Source organism: Xiphias gladius, chromosome 4, assembly GCF_016859285.1.
Source record: "Xiphias gladius isolate SHS-SW01 ecotype Sanya breed wild chromosome 4, ASM1685928v1, whole genome shotgun sequence".
Classification (NCBI taxonomy): Eukaryota; Metazoa; Chordata; class Actinopteri; order Istiophoriformes; family Xiphiidae; genus Xiphias; species Xiphias gladius.
Window position 1 is genome coordinate 10,393,646 of NC_053403.1, and position 9,918 is coordinate 10,403,563.

At 42.8% G+C, this 9,918-nt stretch overlaps 2 protein-coding genes across 2 annotated transcripts; one reads left to right on the forward strand and one right to left on the reverse strand.

Moving 5' to 3' along the window:
- The first annotated feature begins 4 nt into the window (after positions 1-4).
- tcp1 (t-complex 1) lies at positions 5-4,277 on the forward strand. The gene is made up of 11 exons (XM_040125443.1): positions 5-25; positions 139-267; positions 622-719; positions 827-937; positions 1,194-1,375; positions 1,767-1,893; positions 2,290-2,465; positions 2,667-2,790; positions 3,042-3,234; positions 3,364-3,527; positions 3,835-4,277. The coding sequence occupies exons 1-11, from the start codon at positions 5-7 to the stop codon at positions 4,046-4,048; spliced, it is 1,539 nt and encodes a 512-aa protein (XP_039981377.1). The 3' UTR covers positions 4,049-4,277.
- Positions 4,278-4,330: 53 nt separating this feature from the next.
- On the reverse strand, positions 4,331-8,971 carry acat2 (acetyl-CoA acetyltransferase 2). Its single transcript, XM_040125444.1, has 9 exons — positions 8,923-8,971; positions 7,743-7,877; positions 7,386-7,567; positions 6,443-6,560; positions 6,210-6,353; positions 5,978-6,100; positions 5,702-5,856; positions 5,502-5,612; positions 4,331-5,283 (listed from the first exon to the last, which is right to left on the reverse strand). The coding sequence occupies exons 1-9, from the start codon at positions 8,969-8,971 to the stop codon at positions 5,113-5,115; spliced, it is 1,188 nt and encodes a 395-aa protein (XP_039981378.1). The 3' UTR covers positions 4,331-5,112.
- Between the last annotated feature and the right edge of the window lie 947 nt (positions 8,972-9,918).

A 9,918-nucleotide genomic window follows, 5' to 3' on the forward strand; every position in this document is an offset into this window, starting at 1 on the left:
CAAGATGCTGGTGGACGACATCGGGGTTAGTATGATATCTAGCATTCCCTTACCCCTTTTCTAACGGTCTGTTTGCATGACATTAAGCATTAAAGCCTTCGGTGATCATCGGTTGTGTCTCATGGACGTTTTTGACAGGACGTGACCATCACCAACGATGGAGCAACCATCCTGAAGCTGCTGGAGGTGGAGCACCCAGCTGCCAAGGTCCTGTGCGAACTGGCTGACCTGCAGGACAAGGAGGTCGGAGATGGGACCACGTCTGTGGTGAGTAAGGGCGACAGCTGCTCTGACCTCAGAAACACACTGCTGCTTCGTACCCCAACAGGGAGAATGAGTGTGCCTTATAAACCTTACTTGTTATTTACGAAAGAAAGTGTATTGTAATGTCCTGTTTTAGTACCATGCATCTGCCCCTTATTACGGATGTGTGGCTATGCTAACAGGAAAGAGGAACTGTCCCTCAGTGTCTGAAGGGGTTGTGCAGCCTCATCTCTGCCACCCCTAATGAAACGATGGTACAGTGTGAGATCCATAACTGAGATTTTTATTGTTGGTGTAGGGAAACTGGTAATGCTGTGTGTTTATTCGTATAAAGTATGCCCGGTGACATTCTTTCAGGTAATTCTTGCGGCAGAGTTTCTAAAGAGTGCAGATGAGCTGGTGAAACAGAAGATTCACCCCACGTCAGTCATCAGTGGATATCGTCTGGCTTGCAAGTAAGATGCTAACGTGTAGAACAACTCTTTATCTCCCATCTGTTTTCATCGTGCATTGGATCTGTTCAGGTTTTTTCGACATGCAAACTTGTTTTTCCATCTTCCAGGGAGGCGGTGCGTTACATTAACGAGAATCTCACTATTGGAACAGATGACTTGGGGAGAGAGTGCCTAATCAATGCAGCCAAGACCTCCATGTCTTCCAAAATCATTGGAGTGTATCCTTCCTTCTCTATGAAGCAGTGTAAACATGTTTTGTTAGGACCCAACCCCCAGAGTCACTGGCTTTTGTATTTAATTATTCAAAATGATAAGTGCATCCCATTTTAAAATTTGGTTAATTTTTTATTTCACAGATGGTCATGTGCGGTTGAGTTTGTAGCCAATGAGCATAATTTGTAATGGACAGGAGTTACATGTGGGTAAAGAAATCCTTCTCTGCTGCCCTTTCTGCCTTGACTCCTGAGCCTTCAGTGATGCCGACTTCTTTGCTAACATGGTGGTGGATGCTGCCCTGGCTGTGAAATTTGTGGACAGCAAGGGGGTAGCCAGATATCCCATCAACTCTGTCAATGTGCTGAAAGCTCACGGCCGCAGCCAGAAAGAGAGCTTCTTGGTTAATGGATATGCACTGAACTGCACCGTTGGCTCACAAGGTGCTACAAAGCCTGAAATTCACAAATTTCAAATTACAAATTGTGAGAATTTACACAGCTCAATTATGTAATGCGGCATACAAAATTGCAGCTGATTAAACTCCCATTTAAATTTGCTGCAATGCCTTGCTTGATGGTGTATGCGGTGATACGCGTGGGAGACAGTACACTGGCTTTGAAAGGAATGTAGTCACAGTGGTTTGTAAACTGTGGCGCCTCTTTTCTGGCCGGACAGTCGTTTATTAACCTGAAATGAGGCCAGTACATGTTTGCTTGTTTCATTACTTTTGTGATTCTTGTCCACATCCTGTTGATTTTTGTGGTAAGGTCAATTTTAATTGCTCTTCGGCTATATCCCATATTGAACATGCTGTTTTCTGTTTGTTCAAAGGCATGGTAAAGCGCGTTGTTAACGCCAAGATTGCTTGCCTGGACTTCAGCCTGCAGAAAACCAAAATGAAGATGGGAGTCCAAGTTATTATCAACGACCCAGAGAAGCTTGACCAGATCAGGCAAAGGTTAATGATGGAACATTTTTCTTTTTTTCGTCCCATTTATGTTTGCTGTGATGCTGACTCAATAGTTTTCACAGTGATACGCGTGGGAGAAAACATTAGCAGCCACAAGTGAAGACAGCAGCTTCTCTCTGAGCTCCTGGACCACTACTGTGGACTGGACAATGTGTCTATAATTCCTTTTTGTGTCTGTACTATATAAGATGATTTACTTAGTTTGATCATAATATTGAGCACAGAACTAAAGTTAAAGTTGTTTATTTAAATATATTTTTAAAAGAGCACAATCTGTTTGTCTCACAGACCTATGACAATGCGTAGACTGTGTGTATGTTGTACAATCTGATTTGTGATCCTGAATGTTAGTGGTGAGACTGAAACAATATTTTATTGCTTCAGGGAATCTGATATCACCAAGGAGAGGATCCAAAAGATTTTGGCAGCAGGTGCCAATGTTATCCTGACCACTGGTGGCATTGATGACATGTGTCTCAAGTACTTTGTGGATGTAGGAGCCATGGCAGTGAGAAGGGTTCTTAAGAGGGACCTCAAACGCATCGCCAAGGCAACAGGAGGTAAGACGAGAGCATGCTGTAGTTTTGTAGTTTTGTAGTTTGGGGTGAGAGGCTTTTAAATTATTGGTCCTTACAGGTTTGGAATTTTTTTTTTTTTTTTTTTTTAATAAACCATCTCAGGCATGATATTGTGATATTCACTGCTTAGACTCATCAGCATCAGCAGTTTATAGACATTAACTTTCTTTTTTGAATTGCCAGCCACCATCTGTCCATCTCTGACCAATCTGGAGGGAGAGGAGACGTTTGAGCCCACTATGCTCGGCCAGGCTGAGGAGGTTGTGCAGGAACGCATCTGTGATGACGAGCTCATCCTTGTCAAGAAGTAAGAACTGCAACTATATAAGTCTGTTGTACTATTGCTTTTATAACATGGGATATAAAACAATGCTGAATTGCATAGTTATGTTGGTACAACAGATTCCAGTAAGTGAATTTCCCCTGTAGCTCTGGCAGATGTGAAAACCTTGCACTCTAGAGTCCCTTCCTATGTTTTGTCTACATTCAAAGTTTCTACGGTCTGACACACATTAACTGCGCTGGTTCTATTTTTTTCTCAACTCTTAATCCTGTCAGTACCAAAGCACGCACATCAGCCTCCATCATTTTACGTGGGGCCAACGACTTCATGTGTGACGAGATGGAGCGTTCGCTGCATGATGCTCTCTGTGTTGTCAAGAGGGTGCTGGAGTCAAAGTCTGTAGTACCAGGAGGCGGCGCTGTGGAGGCAGCTCTGTCAATCTACCTGGAGAACTATGCTACCAGCATGGTGAGCTATATGCTGTGATGAACTTTTTTTTTTTTTTTTTGGTATCTGGGTTTGTCATGAGCCAAGTGTTGGGTTGTAAACCAGTAAATCATCCAAGTTGAAATTCTTACTCATCACTTGCTTCCTCAGGGTTCCCGAGAGCAGTTGGCCATTGCCGAGTTTGCTCGGTCTCTCCTCGTCATCCCCAAGACGCTGGCTGTGAACGCTGCGCAGGACTCCACTGATCTGGTGGCCAAGCTTCGCGCCTTCCACAATGAGGCTCAAGTTAATCCTGAACGCAAGAATCTCAAGTGGTGAGTTTTTGCCTTACTGAACCAGTCATGATACTGTAATGTGTGTTTTACAAATTTCCCCTTAAGTTGCTGACATTTAAGTGGCACAATAGATTTAGTCGTCTGTACTTGAATTTGTATGGCTGAGTTGATGCTGACAAGTATAGACCAAATAATTGATAGAAGGTAATTAGCAAATGAATTCATAATAAAAATAATTTCATTGCAGCCTTAACATCCACCTCTTTGCTGTCACGTGTGAGAAACAAAAAAAGAGGCAAAAATAATGTGAAAAAAATAACATTTGACCGCTTTGTGTGTCCTATAGGATTGGTCTGGACCTGTTGAATGGCAAGCCTAGAGACAACCGTCAGGCCGGCGTGTACGAGCCCACCATGGTTAAGACAAAGAGCCTCAAGTTTGCCACCGAGGCTGCCATCACCATCCTCCGCATTGACGACCTCATCAAACTGTTCCCAGAGCCGAAGGAGGGAGGGCAGTCTTACAGGGATGCCGTGGAATCAGGATCTCTGGAGGGTTGAAAGGCTGTGATTGGTCCCCATAGGTTCAACGTCTGTATTTATACATATGGAGTTCTTCGTGGCTATTGCTCTAGTGTAGGCTGTGCACTTTGCTTGTTTACTGTTCTCCCACACTCACTCTCCCTCGGGGTCTTGATTCAAGAGGAACTGTAAGTGATTCATTTTTTTTTTTTGGGACACTTAATAAAGCTCCAATGGTTGTAAATGACAAGTGATTTGTTAATTCAAATTGGCTAGTTGTGGTTATTGTGCAGGCTTTGATACAAGTTCAAAATAAGTTTGTGACTCTTATGGCTTTTAATTCTTTATTGATTTTTCGAACAGTTAGAACACAGGAAATATTTTTACAAACAAGGCTATGTACAGGAAGCACTATCTTAGAGAAGGTGAGCGTACTTAACCTTATGGCACTTAGCTGTGTTTCGAGGCTGCTGTCTGCACAACTGATCAGAGAAAGGTGGTCCAATTCCACATGGGAAGATATTGGAATGCGTATCAGTATCAGATTTTTAGACCAAGCAAAATCTATGTAATACTTATTACAATTGTCAAATTACACCACAAGTTAAAAATCATGCTTTACAGAGAAAATAGTGTATCTTCCTCAGCCTCTCCATACTGGGATCATAAGCTTTGCCTTTAGAGTTTAAGTGCTTTGCTTTGTTATACAGCAGCTGGTTTTAAAGGGAAACATCCATCAAGTTCTGACTGCAGTTTAGTGCCTTTAATGAAAATCTAACACCAAGTTGTTGAGCAATTTTAAGATACTATTTGTTATTTATAGACTCAGTAGTCATTATCATTTAGACTTCTGAAGTCCTAACATTAAGTGACATGCTCCACGGCTCGAACCTGAGAGTTTGAATTTAAGTTAAGTTCACAGTGAGAATGGCAAGCTGTTGTTGAATATCCAGCAATCACAATTACATCAATTTGCCTCAGATACAGTGATTGCAAGAACCCAGGTAAACTGTCACCGTTTTATATTGTATACCCCATCCATTAAAAGAAAGGAAAAAAAAAAAGATTGAGGGCAATCCATAAAGCAACATTGAACATTTATCTCAAACTCTCTCCACACACATGGCAATGCCCATCCCTCCTCCAATGCAGAGGGATGCCACTCCCTTCTGTCCTCCAGTCCTCTGGAGTGCGTGCAGCAGGGTCACCAGCACTCTGCAGCCAGACATACCAATGGGATGGCCCAGAGAAATGGCACCACCGCTTACATTCACCTGAGGCATGGACAAAAAGGATAACATGTCAGTTCTAACACGCATAGATGAACTCCGAGAAATTTCAACTAGACGAACAAATGTAAATCTGCCAAATGACTCCTGGCATTAATATACAGCTATAATAACATTTTAAAGTGCAGTTCTCTTTCTGCTACTTTTTGTGGGATAAAGATGACTTCAAATTTTAAAAGTCAAAATAACACTTCAGGAATTACCTTGTCTACATTTAGGCCAAGCTCTTTGACCACAGCAATGGACTGGGCAGCGAATGCTTCGTTGACCTCAAATAAGTCCACCTGGTCCAGCTGCCAGCCTGCTTTCTCAACCTATCAGAGAACAGGACAATAAATTAATATTAAAAACAGACTGGCATTTTCTCACGCCATTTTACATTCAATTGCTGCTGGCTTCTCACCGCTTTCCTGATGGCTGGTATTGGTCCAGTTCCCATGATAGACGGGTCAAGACCGGCTTGAGCCCACGAAACGATTCTGGCCATCGGTTTAATGTCACGCCTCAAAGCCTCCGACTGGCTCATTAAGACAGTTGCTGCGGCTCCATCATTTATACCTACAGTGAGAAAGATAAAAGCAGCTTGAGTTCAGTTAATGGTCAGATTCTGTTCAGTGGCAGACATCTCGCTGACGTCAACTCAATGTGTGTCACAGTTCAGAAGCACAAACTCTCGAACCTGAGGCGTTTCCGGCGGTGACGGTGCCACTGCTGTCCTTGATGAAGCAGGGTCTGAGTTTGGACATGCTGTCCATGTTGCTGCCGTGGCGAGGAAACTCATCCACCTTCACCTCCACTGGACCTGAAGGGGAGAGAAAAATATTACAGGGCACAACTACCGAGGACAGATGAGACAATTTCTCCGAAATACAAGGGTAACTTGGATCATAAGTCCCTGAAATCCTTCTTGCCTTTTCTGGATGGCACCACGACGGAGACAATCTCCTGATCAAAATGTCCTCCTTTCTGTGCAGCCTCTGTTTTGTTTTGGGACTGGACAGCAAACCGGTCCTGCTCCTCTCGACTGACACCCCACTGCTTAGCCACATTCTCCGCTGGCAAAAGACACAAGGATTATCATGATGTCCCCGTACAACATAAACCACCGGCTGCAGCTGTGTGGAGATGGCAAACCGATCCAGACCTGTGATGCCCATGTGGTAGCCGTGAAAGGCGTCCGTCAGGCCGTCTGCCACCATCGAGTCCTGCAGGGAGGCATCGCCCATCTTCACTCCTGCTCTCATTTGCAGTGTGTGAGGAGCCTGAGTTGTCAAAGGAAACAAACAGTTTAGACCTCATGCCATCGAGGATATGGCTCTATTCTTAATTTCAGCCATACACATTCACCCAGGGAAATCATTTTGTCCACAGCTGCAATAATTAGTCAATTAATCAAAATATTTTGAAAAAATTAATAATGGTTTTAGTAATTTTTATTCAAAAATGCCAAATGTTTCCTGGTTTCAGCTTCTCAAATGTGAGGATTTCAGTGAGGATTTGATGCTTTTCTTTGTCATACATGATAGTAAACTGAATATCTTTAGGTGTTTTTACCGTTGGTCGGACAAAACAAGACGTTTGAAGACGTCACCTTGGGCTGTGGGAAACTAACAGGCATTTCCAAACATTTTCTAAATTTTTCTGGACAAAACAATTAATCCAGAAAGCATTTGACAGATTAAAACTGATGATGAAAACGATCGTTAGCCGCATCAGAACTGCCGTAGTTACACCTACTAACCTTACTCCACCGAACATGAAACATTTGAGAACCCAAAGGTCTCAAATGTGAAATGTTATATGAACGCAAGTAAATGTATAAGAATTCTGCCCAGGTATGAAAAGTCTAAAATGGGCATATCTTTGTATATGATCAGCCTCTATTTGATCAATCGGTGAGTAAATGAGATTATGAATCCGGCCGGACCTTTAAAGCCAGCTTTCGCTACTTGGCAACTGTCGATATTCAGTGATATTCAGGACACATTTCAGTCAGTACCTTAAAACGATTGAGGTTCCTAATACTCCCTCATCCACCTGTTTGCATTTTCATATCACACCCTGACAGCTTTTGTCTCGTAACCTACCCTGCTCATGCTCTCCATGCCCCCTGCCACCACCACAGTGGCCTCTCCGGCCTGAATGGACTGAGCTCCCAGACACACGGCCTTCAGCCCAGACCCACACACCATCTGACAGCTCCACGCCGGGACAGGGTAGGGGATACCTGCCCCGACGCTGGCCTGACGTGCCGGGTTCTGCCCGTGACCTGAGAGGAAATACAAAGAAGGTGAACACCAATGAGAGAAAGTCTGTTTGACAGACAAGCGGGTAAAAGGTATTGCAAAAGGGAGGTCGAATCAAGCTGGCATTGCCCAACACATGCGCTACCAATGACACATTAATATGGGACCTCTGCCACACATGAGCAGACTTCTATCTACCTGCTGTTAGGACGTGTCCCATGATAACCTCAGAGACCTCTTCTGGGTTCACCCCAGCCCGCTTCAGAACATCCTTGATCACCACTGAGCACAGGTCGTGCACAGGCACCGTGGACAGAGCACCATTCAAGGACCCTGTGTAAAAATGGGAAGAAGATATTGTAGGGAGGGCACATCGTCAGGAATGTCAACCCTCTGCCTACTGTGTTCAAAGTTTCATGGTCTGTTGAGATATTATGATGATAAATAAAAGACGGGCAGTCGTAACCTATGCTCCACTATTACTGAGTAGGCTCACTAGCACCACAGTTTGCTGCCAAAAAAAATTCTACAACATAATCAATTAAACATTTAGGCCATTTAGCAAGCAGAAATTTATGTTTTTAAAAAAAAAAAAACCTTTTAAAGCTGATGATATGTTATATCATTGTACATCTTTGATTTGTGGTACGGTGGTTGGACCAAAACAAACAATTTGAAAATGTTGCCTTGCGCTCTGGGAAACTGATTTTTTTTTTTTTTTTTGACATTTCATCGACTAAATGAGAAACCGATCTAGGGCTGCAACTAACGATTATTTTCACTGTTGATTAATCTGCCAGTTATTTTCTCAATTAATTGATTAGTTGTTTAGTCAGTAATATAATGAAAAACATTCCCAGGTATTACACACACACACACTACAAGCAAACTGGCAGTGTAAGGTAATATTAAGTTCCCCATTGTCTGTGTCCTTTAGGGATGTCCTGCATAATTGTCTTAGATACAGACAGGTGGCCTTATTGCCAAATTAAATGTACCGATTCCTGGCAGCCAATGGCAAGAGGCTCGCCCGCCGTGGCACTATGACTAGCCAGCCAATCACTGGCCACGCAACGCTCCGGACACAGGCGCGAACCAATCAGAGCTCTGCAACACTCGGTGTATTTTAATTGAATGACGTCCACCACTTCACTTGATTACAAAAAGAGAAATTCAGCAGTAAAGGCAGCTCATGTGATACAAGTAAATACGTTGAGTCGCGATAGTTATAGAAATGATTCGCTTCCGGTACTTCTGAATTACAGCTAATTTGACAACGAGCTACAGTGAAGTGTGGCAACAGTAAAGCAGCGATGTTAGAGCTTCAACCCGCTTTTAGTGAATGTGTACGGTACGTAAAGTGTGTACTCGACTTTACCAATTGGTGTCCGTGCAGCAGAGACGATGACGACGGGCTGGGAGTTCATGTCGGCGGACGGCTGCTCGGAGTTCGAGTCCTTGCTCGAAAGTGCTGCTCCGGTCCGTACGCACGGCGCTGAGCTGCGCTCCGAGCTGTCGGCCGTGACTCCGCCCGCCCGTCGGCCCCGCACTGGATGGACGGGAAATGTGCCACAGTGCCACCGTGTGTTGTGGAGGAGGTGCTCATTCATAAAGCGTCACCTTGCACTGGGCAGATTCAAAGCTCCCGTTTTCCCACGTTATACTTGATCATAGTCATTATGCATACACACACCAATCTACTGTGTATATATAAATATTCATTCTTAATATATTGCATTTACTGTGGCATTTGATCCACACACAATTTTTTATTTTGCATGTACATTTCTGCACAGTTTAGGGGAACATACTTTATACGGCTAACTTTTAATTTTTATCTGTATACTGTTCCTTTATACCTCTCCGGTCTGCTGTAACGCCGAATTTCTGTCCACGGATAAATAAAGTTTCAGTAACATTTCGCACAAATTAAATTCATCTGAGATTTGAGTAAGAGATTTAAAATTAAATCGTCTTCATCGTAGGTCACAGCATAAAAAAAAAAAAAGATATATAAATTATCTCATTCTTTGACTAAGGTAAATGTTGAATATTTCTATTTATTTTTCTTTAAAAACACCCAAGCAGCTGTTTTTCAGACTGATAAACCCTTTTACATATGTATGCTTTAGCTAAACCAACAGGTTATATGTTTATGTAAAGTAGTACGTTTTCACACCTATGAACAGATGGCTCGTAATAATGGGTTTCACTCTATAGTATTAAAAATCTTTATTGGTATTTGGTCAGTACATGAAAAGGACTGAAGTCAGAATAATATGAACATCGCATATAAACTACTCACAATTCAACAGAATTTTTTGAACAGAATTTTTTTGTCAATGAAAAATTAAAATTGTATTAAAAAAAAAAA

Coding starts and splice junctions, on each gene's coding strand:
- tcp1 (XM_040125443.1), top strand. CDS start 5: ATGCTGGTGGACGACATCGGG. Junction 720..826: donor GGATATCGTCTGGCTTGCAA/GTAAGATGCTAA, acceptor TCCATCTTCCAG/GGAGGCGGTGCGTTACATTA. Junction 1,894..2,289: donor CTTGACCAGATCAGGCAAAG/GTTAATGATGGA, acceptor TTATTGCTTCAG/GGAATCTGATATCACCAAGG.
- acat2 (XM_040125444.1), bottom strand. CDS start 8,971: ATGAACTCCCAGCCCGTCGTCATCGTCTCTGCTGCACGGACACCAATT. Junction 7,878..8,922: donor TGCTGCACGGACACCAATTG/GTAAAGTCGAGT, acceptor ATTTTTACACAG/GGTCCTTGAATGGTGCTCTG. Junction 6,561..7,385: donor GCATGGAGAGCATGAGCAGG/GTAGGTTACGAG, acceptor TTGACAACTCAG/GCTCCTCACACACTGCAAAT.